Source organism: Psammomys obesus, unplaced genomic scaffold (assembly GCF_907164565.1).
Source record: "Psammomys obesus unplaced genomic scaffold, mPsaObe1.curated_primary_1811, whole genome shotgun sequence".
Lineage (NCBI taxonomy): Eukaryota > Metazoa > Chordata > Mammalia > Rodentia > Muridae > Psammomys > Psammomys obesus.
Window position 1 is genome coordinate 6,991,467 of NW_026596088.1, and position 18,724 is coordinate 7,010,190.

General features: G+C 42.7%; 1 protein-coding gene across 1 annotated transcript in view; it reads right to left on the reverse strand.

Moving 5' to 3' along the window:
* The window catches only part of Mosmo (modulator of smoothened), a 59,498-nt gene that overhangs the window by 3,223 nt on the left and 37,551 nt on the right, over positions 1 to 18,724 (reverse strand). Inside the window, exon 2 of the mRNA XM_055627434.1 lies at positions 4,513 to 4,725. Coding sequence (XP_055483409.1) covers positions 4,513 to 4,725 — 213 coding nt within the window. The remainder of the gene's footprint in view (positions 1 to 4,512; positions 4,726 to 18,724) is intronic.

Below are 18,724 nucleotides of genomic sequence, written 5' to 3' on the forward strand. Positions count from 1 at the left end.
ACTGCTGTAATCATTTATAATGATGGGCAGAGTTAAGGGAGAAGTTTGGGCCTGTTCCCCTCCTTAAAATAGGAGAAATACTAAAACGTTAGGTAAAACATGTCAAGTCCCTAGCAAAGTGTCAGGCTGACAGAAGTGCCAAGCAGATGCTGTCACTATTACATCACAGCTGTCACTGCCAGTCCTCCTCACAGCAGGAGTGGGCACCTAGGAAAAAGGGGCATAAAAACGAGTACTATTTCTCTTCCTCTGATTGTCAGCCAGCTGGAGAGAGATCGTCAGATCTCTGGGATGCTGAGCAAACTGCCAGAGGGGTTATCTCTTGGACAATGGTCCAGAACATCCCTGTCAGGTTTCTGAATATACACAGACAACCAAGTGAGGAAGGCTGAGAAACCTCCTTTGGGTTTTATATACAAACACAATGAAATATACTTTTCACTAAAATGTTTCTAGAAAGATTACCAGAAAACCCAGTGTTTGGGCAGAAGTAATGTTTGTCTGACCATTTACCAAATAGTATATTGTCCATGTTACCAAAGAAATGCTTTTCCCAGTAAACATCAGTTATCCACAGAAAGGCTAGCTTTTTTGAGAAAGAATTTTTGCTTTTTGAGGATAGGAGTCAAGTGCTCATGATCCCTTGCATTTCTTAGAATAGAAGGCGAGGTATGAAGATCTGAAACTTTCTGTGATTAACAAAATGAGAAACGTTTTCTTAGAAACATACCCCCAGGAATATCAAGAGAGCCCTGGACAAATATATCAGTTGCCAACAGTTCTAAATTTTCTGGGTGGGTCAATTAATCAGAACTTAGTGGAATCCTTTCCTGGATGGACTTCCGTAACATTAAACAGTAACATCTGCTTCCGTAATAACCACCTGCGACACGTATCAGTATTCTCTGGTGCTCTGTACCACTGCAGTACATTATTCTGTACTGTATAGACAAAAAACCCATTTCATTTTGGACAATGACTATACAAAACAATCTCATACAAGCAAAGTTAGATTCTTTGTGACACCTACAAGTGAAAACTTTAGGCGTTTAGATTTCATTGGGGTTTTAGCCGTTTTGTTGACAAGTCACCAATAAACAATTTTAGATGCGCTTTAAGCATCTACTTATCAGTGTTTGTGCATGAACTCAAAACAGCCTAACAGGAGCCATGGAGCTGAGTTCACATGTGTGTGAACCAATCCCAGCTCTTGGGAGGTACAGGCACAATCTCAACAGCATGCTGGCTTGAGCTTCCATACATAGCGAGACCTCGTGTCAGCACACACACACTGTAAACACACACAGTTGCCCACTGGGGCTAGGCTGATTCTTCAAGTATTTTCCTCTGCTGCTGTGTAGCTCAGGACACAGGGAAATAATTCAGAGGCATTTAATGGCAATTAGTAGTATTCACTTAGCAAGTACAATTAGAGTCAGTACTCTGAAGAGTAGTTTCCAAACTGATTAGGAAATGCTCAATTAAATCCTGAGGAAGCAGTGACTTCCTATTCATTATGTATTTTAAGGCCTAGGAACTTGGTTCTCTGTACTTTCTGGGGTCCAGATTTATGTAGATGGAAGAGTTTTTCTTTTTTAATAAACTTACTATAATTTATTATGATAATTTATAATGTATTTATGTGCGTTTTATGTACCTTGGTGTTCTGCCTGCATGTATGTCAGTGTGAGGGTGACAGATCGAAAACTGGAATTACAGGTCAGTTGTGAGCTGCCATGTGGGTGCTGGGAATTGAACCCGGGTCCTTTGGAAGAATAGCTACTGCTCTTAACCACTGAGTCATTTTTCCAGCCTGAGCAGTTTTTCTTTTCAGCTATCGACAGCTGTGAAGTTAGAGAGCTGTGAAGTCAGATCTTAAACTATTTTATTAGTGTTTCCAACAGTTAACAGTTAATGTGAAGATCAAGCTCTGGTCCCAAGTAAGCTTATAAAGACAGCTTCATCTTCTCCATGGAATAGATTTCTTTGAGGTAATATGAAGTACCAGTAGCTGTAAATCAAGAGTGCTAAAAGGGGGCTAGGGAGATGGCTCAGGAGGTAAAGTATCAGCTGTGCGGGCTACAGGTGTGAGTTCAGGTCCCCAGCAGCACACAGAAAGCTGTGCATGTGCACGTGGGCAGGAGGCTGGTGGAGACAGGCTTGCTGGCCATCCAGTCCAGCAAATGGTGAGCATCCAGGTCAGTGAGAGATCTCGTCTCAGAAACTAAGGTGGAGAGTGACAGGGAGGACACCTAACACCAACTGTTGGCATCTACATGAACACGCGCGCGCGCACGCACGCGCACACACACACACACACACACACACACACACACACACACGGTAAAAGAATAGGGTCAGACTTAAAGAAAAGGACTCATCTTTGTTTCTCTTGTCCATTGCCAAGGCACATCATGCGAGGCTCTCATGACAGAGAATCTACCATTAGAAATCTCCTTTCACATTATTACAAAAACTCCTTCCCTAACTAATGAAAGAACTATATACAGCCGGGCTCTAGGAAATCTTTAAGCTTGAACCACTAGGGGGAGCTCCATTCCTCCCTGAACTGCTCCCCAGCAACCACAGAGTTAGGTAAATGTCCACTTATCTAAGTCCACTCCAACCCGTCCTAAGTTAGAGAACAAAGGACCAGAGTGGACACATCTTTACAAAGTATGTATTTTTTTTTTTTTTCTTTTTGTTTTTTTTTTTTTTTTAGAGTTTCAATGTATATAACACTATTCTTTAGAAACTTCCAAAAATAGTACGTGCCTCCAGCCAAGAGGTTCTAAGGGCTGGTGACAGGAATGAGACTTCACTTGGTTACCCATCCATAAACTTTGAGGCACTCTCATATGCAAATACAGCTTCAAAAATAAAGGATAAATACATTGCATTTTGGAGTGAACTATACATACTTAAAGCTTTTATTTATTTATCTATTTATTTATCTAGTTGTTGTTGTTGTTGAAGGGGAAGGAAAGACAAAGATAAGCCCTAGTTCTTTTCCTTTCTTGGCCCCTGTGCTCACTGTACTGCTGTCCTAGCCTCATGTAAGTTTGTTTCGTTACAGTTTAGGTCTTTGGGTACTCCTTATTTTACTCATTAATGACTGAATCATACCTCGAAAAATAACTGTGTCTGTGAGCAGAAGATACAGAATTAGATCCTCTTTCTTTAAATTCCTCATCAACATGCTTTCAGTTAGCAGCCTTGTCTCTATTACTGCTTCTGGCCCTCACTCTCTGGAAAAGAGTTGTCTCAGGTCTCTGACAAGAAAAATATCATCGGTTTGTTTCTCAATGCTTGATACGGGTGAGGAGCTGTTGCTTGCCTCGAAGGCAACTTGATATAAATTTTACTATTAAGAGAGATATGTAGATAAAAACACAGTGAGAAACAAAGTTCCACAGAAAGCTGGGAGACAGGGACCCCTGAAGGAACAGCACCACCCTGCAGCGTGTAAGGACACACCGAGTCGTTTTACTTAGATCGTCCCCTGGTAGATGGGACAGAACGTAAGGCCTCACAGACTACCAGGCAGTGCTCTGACTCAGCTACAGGTCTAGCTGAGGTAAACTGAGTTGTGAGATGGTAACAGGGATATTGGAGGTTAACCTTTACTCCAGTGATAACAGGTATAAAGAAAAACAGCAAGCTGAAGTGAGCTGTGTGCTCACTTTAGAATGTGCTCAATTTAGAAATGTGTGCAGCCTGAGCTGAGCCTAAGACACTGTGCGGAAGCCTCAGTGTCCGCACACGTCTTCATGTCTGTAGACCAGGGCCACTGCTTCTGTGCAGCGGACAGTTCTCTCTGTGGGAGGAGGTGGCAGCACTCCTGGCCAGTGTGTTTCCCGTGGTGAAAAAAGTTGCTTTAGAGACAAAGGAAGCAGAATTACAGAATGTTCTTGCATGTGTATATATTTGTTTTCCTTACACTTGGGATAAGCTTCTAAAATGTTCAGAACTTAAAGCAATTTTGCAAATTACAAGTGAATATTATATGTAATATATAAATTCATGACTCCACTGGGAATAGCTTAGTAGACTAAGAAGCCTTGATAAACAATTACTAGAAAAACTAAATGTGTTGGTTTTTCAATGGTCATTCAACCCAGCAACAACAAAAATCAACAATATTAAAGAGCAAATGATCGCCTTCATCTAAGTTATATGTTTTCCTAGATTTATCTTTATTTTGATAGAGGACACCAGTACCTTCAAAGTGGAAACCACTCAGACTAGTGGTAGCTCCGAATCACAAACCTGACACACTTATGTTACAGACAGTAAAAAGCCTCATAAAAAGAGCATTCACACAAAGCAGTGCCAGCCTCGGTGTCCTGGTCCTGCAGTGAGGATGCTGAAGAGCTGAAGGGACTGTGCGGTCTATCCCCTGCCATGTGAGTGGCGCTCCGGGAAGATTTACGAGTCCTTAGGACTGATCTTGATAATCTTCGTGAAAACGTGTGCCTTCTAGACCAACTTTAGTAAGCACAGGCTACTTACTTCCAGTGAATGCTATCCATCGAGCATATTTTGTAGCTTCTCTTCGCCAGTGGGACGCCACCAGCAAACCACATGTGACAGTCAAGGAAATGATCCCCATGATGATAAAAAACAGGGTGGTGACCCACTCTGGGGGCAGTCGGGGAGGAATGCAGGTCCGGTCTCGTCCATGGATTGTTTGACACTGTCGCACCAGGCCCACGGTGAGTGCTCCTGGGAAGATGCAAAGTGGGGAATACTTTAGTAGGTCTGGCACACTCAGGGAACAGTCCCCAGCCAAACCCCTTTCATACTTAAATCTCCTTGCTATCTGTGTGGTAATCCAAGTATTTAATTCACAAGTTCTCTTCAGCAGTCTGCTAATGTTTACAATGTGACAATGCTTGAATTAATGTAGAAAATGAACATAAGCAACAACAAGCCTCAAGAACCATAAAAGACAGACAGTTCAGTCATTTACTGAACAAATGCATTTCTTTCTGTCACGATAACCTTTCCACACAGACTGAAGGCTGCAGCCAATGCTTACCACACACAGAGTTGGCCTGCAAATGGTTTTTCAGAGTACTGTGTCAGGCACTGACTGGGCACCAGGGACACTAGCAAAGTTGCTGGCTTGGCTCCTGCTCTTCCTAAGCTTGCACACTGACAGCAAGAACTGGACGTCTCTGCTGCTGAGTTCAAGACACATTATATAGGTCTTTATTTTGGCTGAAGTATGTTTTAGGACATTAAGCACAAACTTGAAATATACCCAACAACAACAATAATAAAACAATGGAATAAACACTAAAGTGAAAGTTATCAAAGTAAAGGGTCTGATCACTATTTTTACTACTATGTAAGAGTTAATACTGTTACACCTTACTGGAATGTGTCAACAGGAAAACACAGGTTACGAAGGCAGCTGAAACAGCCGGGTACAGTGGCACCGCCTGTGACGCAGCACTCTGGGAGGTAGAGGCAGGTGGATCTCTGTGAGTGCAAGGCTAGCCTGGTCTACAAAGTGAGTACAGGATAGCCTAGGCTACACAGAGAAACCCTATCTCAAAAAAACCAAACCAACCAACCAACTAACCAACCAAACAAAAAGAAGGCAAGCTGTAAAGTACCCCTGCCCTCATTAATTTTCAAAAACGTTATTATTATTATTATTAGTATTAGTATTATTATCATCATGACTACTCCTCTGTATGGCAATGTGAGTGGCATGTGTGTGCATGTGCACGTGTGTCATGGGCACCTAGGCTAAAGGACAGCTTTGTGGAGTTGTGTTCTGGGGTGCGCATTCCTGTGGTCCAGTCTTCATGGTGGAGGCTTTCACCGTGGGCCTCCCATTTAGATAAGTGAATTGATTTCTGTGAAACACCAGGTACCATCTTTATCAAATGTGGAGTGAATTATCTTAGAGAAACCCAGATTATGAATCCAAGAGACTATGTTCTCCTTTTCTACGCAAAGAAGTAGCATTGCTCCTAAGTAAAAGCTGTCCCCTCTGCAGGAGTGACTGCACAGAGAGAGCAGCTGCCACAGCACCAGCGTAAACCTGAAGGGCTGCTGCAGCCAGCAGGTCCCTGCCTCTTTCTGGGGAGGGCATGTCTTTCCTGGCTGGCCTTTTGTTTCCCATGACCACAGTGATGGCCCCTCAGAATGGGAGCTCTAGGCAGGACCGGTGCCTTCTTGAGGACAGGCAGCAGAGCGGGGAGGGGGGCTTCAGAGCGGGGAGGGGGGCCTTGGGAAAGGTGTGCTGCACAGCTGCACCTCCCCACCAATCCAGTTTAGAAATAACGAGAGAGGAGCGCGGCTCGGGAGGCGGCTCAGTTGCTAAGAGCACACAGTGTTCTTGCAGAGCACCCACTGTAGGATGGCTCACAGCTGCCTGTGACTCTAGCTTCAAGACACACACACACACACACACACACACACACACACACCCACACCCACACACACACACACCCACACACACACACACACACACACACACGACGTATAAACTAAAAAAAAAAAAATCATAAAAAAGGAAGTAAAGTAGGTTTTGGGAGGGGGCTCACTGGGCAAAGTGATTGCCTAGCACCCACTTAAAAAAGCTGTACAAAAGAGTACCAGTCTGCAATGCTAGTGGGAGGTGGAGACCGGAGGATTCTGGTGTCTTGCTGGCCACAGCCTAGCTGAAGCTGTGAATCCTCAGTGAGATCCTGTCGAAAAACACAGATGCACCTTCCCCATACCATATGCATAATGAAAACAAAACAAAACAAAAACACTAAAAAGATTAAGGAAGAAAAAGTGAGGAAAAAGTTCTCTCAAAACTAAGTTATGGTCTCTCCTCTTCTCCAATAATTCTATCTGACTAGAACTCTGAGAAAATTAACTGCATTAAAAAAATCAAATAGTTAGGTCCATCTGATGAATCCTGCACAGGTACACGCAACACAGGCGCAATACGAGGACTGTCACAGAAGTGCAGAGGCCGAAGTGAGCAGCCCTTTAGAGTGCGGCCACCCACCATGTCCCCGGCTCCTGTGTGGAACTGAGAGACTTACTAAAAGCAGGCATCAGGGGTTTCCATGACTTCTTAAGCAGTAAAAATTTCCTCTGCATGATAATCTGAGGTACGGCAGAGCCTTACTATGAGAAAGCATTTTGTCTGTAATTCTGGAAATAAAGAAGGCATTCAGAGCAGTGGCCATGAACTCCTAACAGGAAACCACTCCTGATCATTTAGCAAAAGACTTCTAACAAACTACCTTCTTGTTGTCATGGTTCCATTTATAAAGGCTGCAACTGTCAAGATGAAACAGACCTGCACAAAACACAACACTGGATTTCTATTATCGAGACAACCTGTCTTCACAATTCATACAGAGGAAGCCTGACCCCCCACACCTATGACTGGAGATTTGCATTCAGGATTATCGACCGTGTGCTTCCAAATGCTAAAACGGTACCCGCTGCATGAGATTGTAAACTCTCTCCAATCCAGCGGGAGAATATTTCTGAGTACTCCCATGCCCCGCTTCTAACTCTCTGGTTAAGGAAGGGTGAAGACGCCCACTGTGCTGGCTGACTGTCCAGCTTTCTGAGTTAACACTTCTTTTTGTTGCCTCTCCTGTCTAGCAAACTACAGCAAGTAAATATCGACAGAACAAACAAGAAATTGAAAATGATAGCTATAAGCAAATTGGAGAAAACCTGTTGGGTGTTCAGCTATCGAGGGTTTCTGCTCCTGGATTTATGAAATTCCTTATCACACAAAGCAAGAATGAATGCTCAGCACCTCTGAAGAGAGGCAGACAGGCAAAGCAACCCAATGTTTATAACACTGTCACTCACTCTGCCCTGTTGCTGCTCTGCAAGAAAGGCCAGCTAATTTTAATTGGCCATTAGAGAGTATTGTATAAAAGAAAACTAATACCCAAATAGTTTTCTGCATTCTGGGTTTGTGGTCAGTGATGTGTACTCAAATAAATGGGGCTCCAGGTTCAATCTCTAACATTCCACAGAAAAGTACTGCAAGGCTCTCAAATGCTTAGCCCAAAACAATACTCCCATGCTTCCTCAAAGAGTGAAGGGTCAGTGTCAACAGCGGTCGGTTAATGTTGCTAGCTCTGCCCTCTGGAGTAAGATTGTAATTTGGTAACATTAATGATGCAGTCACATGTATTATATATGCTAACTGGGAAATTCTACGTAGTCAATTGCTTGGGAATTTAGACTTTGTTAATGCCCACACTTTAAACATGCCTTTAAATTTCATCTTTAATTCAAGGAGTTATCTTTGGCCCATCTTTTACTCCCTCTACAATCCATTAACTTTGCACCACACAGCTGATGTTAAAAAGTAGCTTTGAGGGTAGTGCTGGTGCTGGGTACTGAACCCAGGGATCCTTTAACCTTAGAAGTGAGAAGTAAAATTTAACAGAACACAGCTGGGCGTGGTAGCTCAAGCCTTTAGTCCCAGCACTTGGGAGGCAGAGGCACATGAATCTCTGAGGCCAGCCTAGTCTACAAAGTAAGTTCCAGGACAGTCAGGGCTAAAAGAAACCCTGCCTGGAAAAACAAAAAAAAAAAACAAAACAACAAGAACAAGAGCAACAAAACACCAGCAGGGTGTGGTGGCACAGGCCTGCAGTCCCAGCCCTGCAGGAGGCAGAGGCAGGTGGATCTCTATGAGCTTGAGGCCAGCCTGGTCTACAAAGCAAGTCCAGGACAGCCAGAACAGCCAAGGCTACACAGATAATCCCTGTCTTGAAAAAACAAACAACAACAACAAAAACTCAAAAACCAAACCAAACCAAAAAAAAAAAAAAAAAAAAAAAAAAAATCCCAACAAACAATGCCATCTTTTCAGAGAAGAAACTATACTTTACACTTCACTGGAAAACCCACAAATAGCCTGTAGTACACAGTAGGAATTAAATGAATTAAAACAAGCTACAATTAGAATCACATTGCATTCCAGAGGCTCACTTGAAAAGCTGTTGTTCAGTGTGGCTTCTTGCAGCACACCAGTTAAGCAAAAGCCCAAGCGTTTACTAATTTTTGTTTTACATGACAGGTTTTTTGCCTTTTCAAAGGGCCTGTGACTGCATTCCCCAAGCAGCCAATCTATCTTTACCCTGCAGCTGTTGCCTAGGTAACCAATCCATCCAAATAAAAGATTTATACACAATAGAAAAAAAGGAAATCAAACTAAACTAGAGGCTCGAGCCTCCCACAAGCCTCACAGGATCGCACCTGTGCACCATCCACACAGAAGAGTCAGCGTGTCCAACTCTGCTGAATGCGCTTCACTCTTTCTTTCCTTTCTTTCTCTCTCCCTCTCTTTCAACCCAGGATTTCTCTGTGTAGCCTTGGTTGTCCTAGTCTAGCACTGTAGACCAGGCTGATCTCAAACTCACAGAGATCCCCCGCTTCTGCCTCCCAGAGTGCTGGGATTACAGGCATGAGTCATGGCCCTCGACTTAAGTGTGGTTTCTTAACTAAAACTGGCTTTTGGAGCCAGTCACCTGTGGATCCACACAGAGATGGCTTAGCACAGCCAGTCTGAGCACGTCTGCTGCCACAGTGAAGATGATTAGGAGGCAGGTCACCACTGTGTTAAAGGCACTGCCACGGAAAATCTGTAACTCAGGGCTGTGAAGCAGTGCACACGCCCACCAGAGCCTGTCACAGGCAAATCATGTGATGTGCTTACCAATCTGGACCCCATCCCTGCCATTAGTGTGGATTTCTGACTTTCCTCTCTACCAGAAAGCATGTTCTTAGCAAGCTCTTTACTGGTTACACACACCAGACAAATGCTTCACCACAAATATCCTAATGACTGATAAAGGTAGTGTTTCAGCGAGTGACAAGGCTCCAATTTAACTGAAACAGCAGAGATTCTCATTTTACAAAAAGCTTGGCTGAGGAAACCTGACAGAATGCAGGGCACGTTTGGAAGGTGAGGGTGAGGTCCCAAGGCAAGGTATGACTGCACAGAGTGCCCTCCTGTCACTGCTGCTGGCCTCCGAGCCCCAAACTTCCTTCCCAGCTGTTACTTTCTCCCTTTCTATGGGTGACTTCTTCCCCACTGTGTCCTGACAGCTCGTATGCTGACTGAGTGGAGGCACAGGCACTAAGCTAAACACTTGCCAACAGAGTTCAGTTCCCAGCACCTGTGCCAGGCAGCTCAGGGATCGGGCCATTGACCTCAGAGCAGACTCAGTGCTTAGCCTCATCCTCCTGTTCCTCAGGATTATTTTAGATATTTTAATATGTGGCTCATTAAGATTGTCTCTTTGGCCTATTTGCTTTATATAAATGTCTCTGTCCTAGAGTAAACACAGAAGTAGCAGATGAAGACGACCACTAGCTACGGTTCTGGGAGAAATGTCTTGATGGTATCCCAGGAACTAGTAAGTACCCCCCCCCCCCCACGGGGTTAAGGGTATCAGAGTGTGCACCCTGGAAGCCTTTCCGTGAGAGTACAGCTTGTCGAAGGTTGCCTATAGAAATATTTCCTCAAGGTCAGGCACCTGGAAACTACTGCCGCTATCAACCAAGGACCCAAACTACTCTTTAGCTTAGTGTGGTCCACGGGATGCGGGTTTTGCAGGCGTGCAAAACTTTGACAATTACAGGATCACTGATGGTTCCATTCAGGTTTCAAAAGAAATCCTGGGAGGCCAGTCAATGTGTAGCAAGGTCAGATCCTGGGAAACTTGTGGGAGGACAACTGAAATAGTGACAATGAAGCTGAAGATGACACAGAAGCCACAGGAAGTTGGAGAAGACAGGAACACTGAATGTCTGCCAAGGGAAGCCACAGAAAACGACAACTAGCCCAGCAGAGAAGCCATGTGGCTGTGCCCAAATTGCCCAGAGGGCTGGGTGGGGCTGCCAAGTTCACTGGTATGCCCCATGCCCAAAGCTATGGTGCAATGCTTGTCCTGCTCAGTTTCTGTCTTTGTCTACGTCTACGCCCCAAAAGCCCTGTCTGTAATGGGAATGAATGCTTACTTTGTGTCACTGTACCCTGGAAATGTAGAGTTTCCTTTGTGATTGTACAGGGGCTAACAGCTCAAGTTGCCTTGAATGGAAGACACTTCAAACTCAAATGTGTGTGTGTGTGTGTGTGTGTGTGTGTGTGTGTGTGCGTGCATGTGCATTATGTGTGTGGGGTCAGAGAACAACTCTCTGGAGTTGTGACTGCCTGCCATTTTGTGTGATCTGCAGATTAAACTCAGGTTTTCAGGCCTGTAGGTATGTAAGTCTTTGAGCTGAACCATCTCATTGGCCCTGGACTTGAACCTTTAAGCAATACTCAAAGTGCTGAGAAGCAGGGGAAAAGAATGAGTATATTTTCCACTATTTGCAAGCTAGTTACATCATGCTAAGCAGAATTATGATCTTGGTATTGTCTGCACTTGGAAATTAAATACAATTTAAGGAGGTGTTTTTTTTTTTCTTTTTTTTTTTGTCAAGTTGATAAAGGGTGGACTTGGGATGCTTAATCATGATTAACAACTTGATCACGCTGAGAGCTACTTAGATCAGTAAAGCACATGTCTGGGTCCATGTGTGTGGAGACAACTAGATCATGAGAACCCTCATCAATGGCTTAATCTGAAAGACTCTCAGGAGGTGCAGAATTTGGTTGGAGGGAGTGGGTTTCTGGATATGCCTTTGAAGGAAGCTGAGTCCAAGCCTCTTCCTGTTTCCCTTCTCTACCTTGGGTCATGAGTTGCGCAGCCTTGCTTCACTACATGCTCTTGTTGCTATGTCTTCTGTATCACCAGAAGCCCAGAGCAATGGGGGTTTACTGTGGATAAAAACTCTCAAACTGGGGGCCAGAATAAACCTCTCCCCCCCCCAAAAAAAAAGAGTGCTGATACACACTATAGCATGAATGAACCTTGAAAGCAAGCGGCTAAATGACAGAAATGAGACATAAAAGGCCACATATAGTATGGTGTCACTTATTGAAATTTCCACACTAGGCAACTCCACAGAGGCAGGAAGCAGATTTGTGGCTGCCAGCAGAAATGGAGGGAGTTAGGGATACAGAGGAAATCTTTTTTTCTAGCGTTTTAAAAAAATATATTTTAAAAATTATTTAGTGTATGAGTGTTTTGCCTACATGCATATCTCTGTACCACATGACCACATATGTGCCTGGTGACCATGGAGGTCAAAAGGCATACATCCCCTAAGAACTGGAGTTACAGAGGGTTTTGAGCCACCGTGTGGGTCCTGGGAACTCAGGCCCTCAGGAAGAACAGCCAGTGCTCTTAACCACTGAATCATCTCTCTAGGCCCTGAACATTTTGAAAAGGTGATTTTACCTCACTCCCCAGTCTAGCTTGAACTACTTTTAAATTTAACAGCATGCTAGAACTCCCTGTGTTTCTTCTACAGTTTCTGCAAAGATGGGTAAATCCCATCTTTGTCTAGAATAAAGCCATCAAGGGTTTTATTGGTGTCTTATTTAAAAGAGAAAAGATGGGGCTGGGGAGATGGTTCTGTGGTCCTTCTTCCAGAGAGCCATAATTTGGTTCTCAGCACCCAACATCAGGCAGCTCTCAACCACTGTGACTTCAGTTCCAGAGAGCCTGACACTTCCGGCCTCCCCAGGTACTCACACGCCATCCCCTCCAGCTTGGCTGTGACTGCCTGCTTTGAGAAAAGTCAGTTCTTAACAACAGCAAGGATCCCTTGCATGTGAAAAATCATTGTTTTCCTGCTGCTTTCAAGATTCGTTTTATGTCTTTAGCTTTCAACTGTTTAGGATGTGTTCAGGTGTGGATAATCCTAAATTCGTCCTACTTTGTGTTTGTTGGAATATTACTCGCGTTCCCCAGTGCTCTTGCAGCTCCGCTCTCTCTGGAGCTCCCATTATGTGTACCTGGCACGTGTGGGACTATCACACTTGTCTCTACTGCTCTGTTCCATTTTCATTATCTACTTCTGCCCCTTGCACTGCAAAATCACAATCAATGTACTTTGCTGATCCTTTCTTCTGCTGATTTTTCATTTCAGCTACTGAACTTTTCAACACCAGGCTTTCTATTTTTAGACCTTCTCTTACTAAGTCACTGTTTACTTTTGGGATATACTTAAAATATTTGATTTAAATCCTATTTCAGTGGTTCTCAACCTGTGGGGTGCAACCCTATCCTGCATATCATATATTTACATTATGATTCATAACAGTAGCAAAGTTATATGTAGTTATGAAGTAGCAACAAAATAATTTAATGGTTTGGAGGTCACCACAACATGAGGAATTGTATTAAAGGGTTAGCATTAGGAAGGTTGAAAACCACTGTTAAGTGAGTCAAAGGCTGGAATTTCTCACACAGTTTCTACTGACTGCTCTTATTTTTGATTCTTTATAAGACATAATTCCCTGTTTCCTTAAGTGTCTTATAGCTTTTAGGTAGAAATTGGAAATTTGATCTCTGTGAGTTTCGGACAGCCAGGGCTACATGAAAAGAAACTCTGTCTCGGGGGAACACCCCCACAAGGTAACCCCACCTGATTACTTTCAGCCAGGTGGTAAAGGTGCAAACCTTTAAACCCAGCACTTGGGAAGCAGAGGCAGGCCTTCAAGACTTGTGACTTCAAGACCAACCTGGTCTACAGATTGAGCTTCAGGACAGCCAGGGGTACAAAGAGAAACCGTCTCAAAAAAAACAAACAAACAAACAAAAAAGGAAATTTTAGTCATGTATGATGGCACACACCTTTAATTCCAGTACTTAAGAGGCAGAATCTGATCTCTACAGCAGGATCCAGCAGGGCTATATGGTGATTTTACATAGCACACAGCACACCGTGTATACCAGGATGGGAATCAGCTTCCTCCCTTTTCCACGATTTACTCTTGTCATTGTTTGGGTCACACCTCTGCTGGAATAAGCCTGTATCTTTTGTCATGTGTGGCCTCTGAAATCCCTTATTCACTCAACCCTTAAATATTAGCAGCCCTGTGCTGAGGACTCTGTGTACAGAGGTAATTTACAACTACCTAATCCTTCACTTCTTGCTTGAGCAGAAACAGTCAGCTAAAAGTGAAAAATGTGAGATGCCTTCTATACCTCCTTTCTGGGCACAGGAACATCCTGATGATGCCTTTGGCCTTTATGTTAGAGCTCTTCAGACTCCTGTGGCATGACTTTCCCTGTTTTCAAGCCTGTCTGTCTCTCTTTTCCTTTTTCCTATCAGCCTTCTGTGATCTTCAATTGGTCAAAGAGCTCTAAGTACCACCTGTGTTTTATATAACTCAGCTGACGATCTTATTTAACAAATGCCCATGTGGTCAAATAAAGATAAATTCTGAAAATGTAGGTGCTCAGTGAGCCACCAGACAAATCAAAACAGTAGCAGGTCCCTGGAGATGGGTCTGTAAATGTGACAAACCCTAAGCTCTCTCGGCCGATTACCGGCTGCTCCTTGTCACGGCTCCTGGCTTTTATGGCTGACAGAGAGGATGGGAGCGCTCAATTTAAACTGCCACAAGCTTGCTGTGCTTACCCAGTAAGTCCTTTTTGGATTGTTTCAAGACTTTAATGTCCAGGGTTCTAAAACCGACATTTTAATTTTATTCATTGATTTAGCCATTGGTCTTGTCGCTTTTACAGAGGAACAGCTTTTTGGAGGTACTTACTGTACCGTTCCAGGAGTTAAACCCAGCTGGTCACAATCTGAACATAAGCTTTGCCATTGGCTTGGGCAAAGCCTGCTTTTTCAGCAAAGGAACACAACTTACATGTGTGAGAATGAAATAATAATACCCGTGAAGCAAATAGAACTATATATACTGAAGACTTTTTGAGAAAGAGAATTTAGATAAGCTTTTGTTTTGGTTAACTTATATTTCTCTCTCTCTCTCTCTCTCTCTCACTCTCACACACACACACACACACACACACACACACACACACACACACACGCACGCACTACAAATAAGGCAGTGGCAGACATCCTAACTTAGCATAGTAGTTTACTTATGGAACTAACGTCAAAATTAAAAGGGGACTATATGCTGGTTGTTAAGGCTGCAAGTCAGTAAAAAGAACCTGGCTACACTACTGTCCTAACTACGCCACTGTATCGGTCATGTTGAAGACTAGAGTCAAGTTCATTCTTGCTGAAATAAAAGCTCCAGGCAAGGGATTTCTAGGAACAGGCTAGACGCTTGGGATGGCTATTGGGCAGCAAGCTTAAGAACACGACAAAAACATTTTTAAGTCTGACTTTCTTTTCGTTACAGCTTGCCGTTCCCTCTAACCTTTTCTTTTTAATTAATGGATTGCGTACCTGTATTGCTTGTCTCTGGGGTCGGTACGAGTTCCATGGTGTATGTGACAAGAACAGAGTCTTGGGAGTTGGTTCTTGTCTGCCATCTTATGAGATCCTAGGCTCAAACCCAGGCCATCAGGCTATGTACAATGCGCTGACCCCTGAATCATCTTGCTAGCTTCCACCTCTCTCTCTGGAGATCTTACATTTCCCCCTTCCTTTTCCTTCCTCCAAACCCTCCCATACAACCCTCCATACTCTTTTCCAAATTCATGGCCTTTTTTTCATTAACTGTTTTATATCTACATATATGTGTGTATGTATATTTATGTATATGCATATATATTCCTAAATACATAATTACTACTTATCTATGCTGTTACTTATGTGTTCTCAAGACTGATCATTTGCAAAGTATTGGATAGCCAACTGGTGCGCACTTCTCTGGGGAAGACTATTTCTTCCACTCTGCATTCCTTAGGTGCCTATTGTTCTCTGTGGAGAGTTGAGGCCTCCTAGGCTCCTCCTACCCCCTCCACTTTGGCATGTTTAATGTCCTTGTTCAGCTTCTGTTTAGGCAATCATGTTGGTGAGACTTTCTGAGATTCCTAGGAGACACAGCCTCACAGCAGACCACCCTGTTCCTGGCTCTTACAGTCTCTCCGCCCCTCTGATCACCACCAGCTGTCTGGAAGCACTATTGTACCACACAGGTTGTAGCTAACTGACACTTGCTTAAATCATCCTTGACACTGCCCTCTCATAAGGACTTCTTCAGTGCTTGTTCCTCGGCTGGTCTTAGATCCATTAAGAACTAGCAATCTCTGAGAACTGTGTCCTGGGCACGTCTTCCAGGTGGGGACCACACTTTGAACCCAACTCCACACTTGCTGCTTGGGGACTGTGCCTTTTGTGAACCTCTTCCAGGCAGTAACTCCCAGCCCCCTGCAGTCCCACACCCTGCTACCTGAGGACCTCAAGTCCTGAGCCAAGTAGCATGGACCCCAAGCAGCATCTACTCCTGCTGCAACCCCAGCCCCTGCCACTTAAGGAGCCCTGTGAGCCTCCCACAGACTTCTGAAGATTTGCTTCAAGGATCTTCTAAATCTTGTTCCTATACTTCAAGCTTTACATAGCCCTGGCTGAGCTGGGACCACTTCTGATGTCCCATTCCCACACTAACACTAAACTCCAAACACCATTTATCTGCTCTATGACCTGACAAACTGGGGTAACAGCAAACAGAGATACAAATACTCACTCAACGCTGGGAAGATGAAACACTACCAAGGACCTAACTCCAGTGCCTAGGTCCCACTGCAACAAAACAAAGTACATGAATAACTAAGACAATATGTCTCCTCTAAAAATTAGTTCCATAGTAATGATCACCAAGAAAAGCAGCCTAGATGCTGCGCATAACAATTATTTCAAAATAGCAATTCCAATCATGTTCAAGGAACTCAAAGGGTATGAATACATGCTGGAATGAAGATTAAAAAAAAAAAAAAACACAAAGAGCTGAATGAAATGAAACAATTCAAGGTAAGAAAACAGTTTAATAAAAAGAATTTTAAAAAAAGCCAAACAGAATAAAACACAAAGTGAAAAACTGAGTATGTCAAACTAAAAGCTCAATGGCAAGACTAATAGACGGATAGACGGATCAAGTAGAAGAGAGAATGTTAAGGTTTAAAGATAAGTATAGGATTTGGATCACTCAGCCAAAGAACATGTTACATCAAAAACTAACAACAAAACCCTTTAATGGAATGTGCAGAAACTCTGGGACACCATTAAAAGACCAAACTCATGAGTCACAAATATAGAAAAACCCCAAAGCTACAGAAAATACTCTCAAGAAAATCACAGAAGGAAATCTCCCCAAATCTAAGGAATCAGAAGTCTATCAAGATGCAAGAGGCATAGAGAATACAAAATAGGAAAGATCAGAAAAGAAACTCCCCATATCACATAACATTCAAAACATTAAATGTACGAAACAAAGGACTTTGAAAGCTGCAAGAGAAAAAGACCAAGCCATATATACAGACAGGGTCATTAGAATAACATTTAATTTTTCAGTGGAGACTTTAGAAACCACAAGAGCTTAGACTGATATTCTATAAGTTCTGAAATACCACAGATGCCAGCCAGCCTTGGCTACTTCACCAAGAAAAGCTATCCATCATGGCTCAAGGAGAAAGAAAAATGTCCATCATAAAAATAGGTTTAAAAATGTACAACCACTAAGCCAACTCTACAGATGATAATAAATGGAATACTTTGGCCTAAAGAGAAGAATAAACACATTCAAGGGAGAACAGTAAATAATTCCAGAAAAGTTAATCAAAAGAGATCTTAGAAAAACACTACAAAAAACAACAAAATGATGGGACTTAATATACGCTGTTCACTAATAACTCTTCACAATAATGGTCACAATTCCCTAATAAAGAGATACAGACTGACAGACTGGATTAGGAAACAGGACCCATCTTTTTGCTTCCTCAAAGAAACATACCTCACCATCAATGATAGATAAGACCTTGGGGTAAAAGCATGAAAAAGGTGTTTCAAGGATACAGAACTAAGAAATAAACAGGCATAACTATTATAGTATCTGACAAAATAGACTACAAACAAAAACTAGTCAGGAGAGGAGGTTACTCGATACTTATTAAAAACTAAAAACAGAAATATTATAGTTAGGTGATATTATAAATCAAATGGCTCTAGCAGACATCTACAGAACATCTCGCCCAAACAGTGAAGATACAAGTTCTCAGCCATGGAGACTAAGCTACACACTATTAGAATGATAATTGCATCAAGGAAGAGAGCAAGAAGGACATTTTAGAAATAAATGAAAATTTATTTGTCTTGGTGTCAGACAGTTGTTAATTGAACAACTGTCTGTAACTCCAGCTCCTCACAGCAATGCACATAATTATATATACATACATTCATATACATATGTACACACATATATTCTGTCTTTAAAAACAAACAAAAAACCAAACCAAACCAAAACAAAAAACCCCACAGGACCAGATGGCTTCAGCACAGAATTCTACCAGACCTTCCAAGAAAAACTAACACCAAGGGTCCTTAAATTACTCCATAAAACAGAAAAGGAACACTTGAAAATTCTTTTTATGATAGCAGTATTACCCTGATAGCAAAACCAGAAAAAGACTAAACAAAAAAAGAAAATTATAGGCCTATCTCTCTGAATAACATAGGCACAAAAATTCTCAATAAAATTTAACTTGCAAGACAGATTCAAGAACACATTAAAAATATAATCCACTATGATCAAGTCAGTTTCATCCCAGAGATGCAGAGATGGTTCAAGACAAGATACAAAAAAGGCTTTTGACAAAATTTAACATCCCTCATGATAAAAGTCTTAGAAAATCTA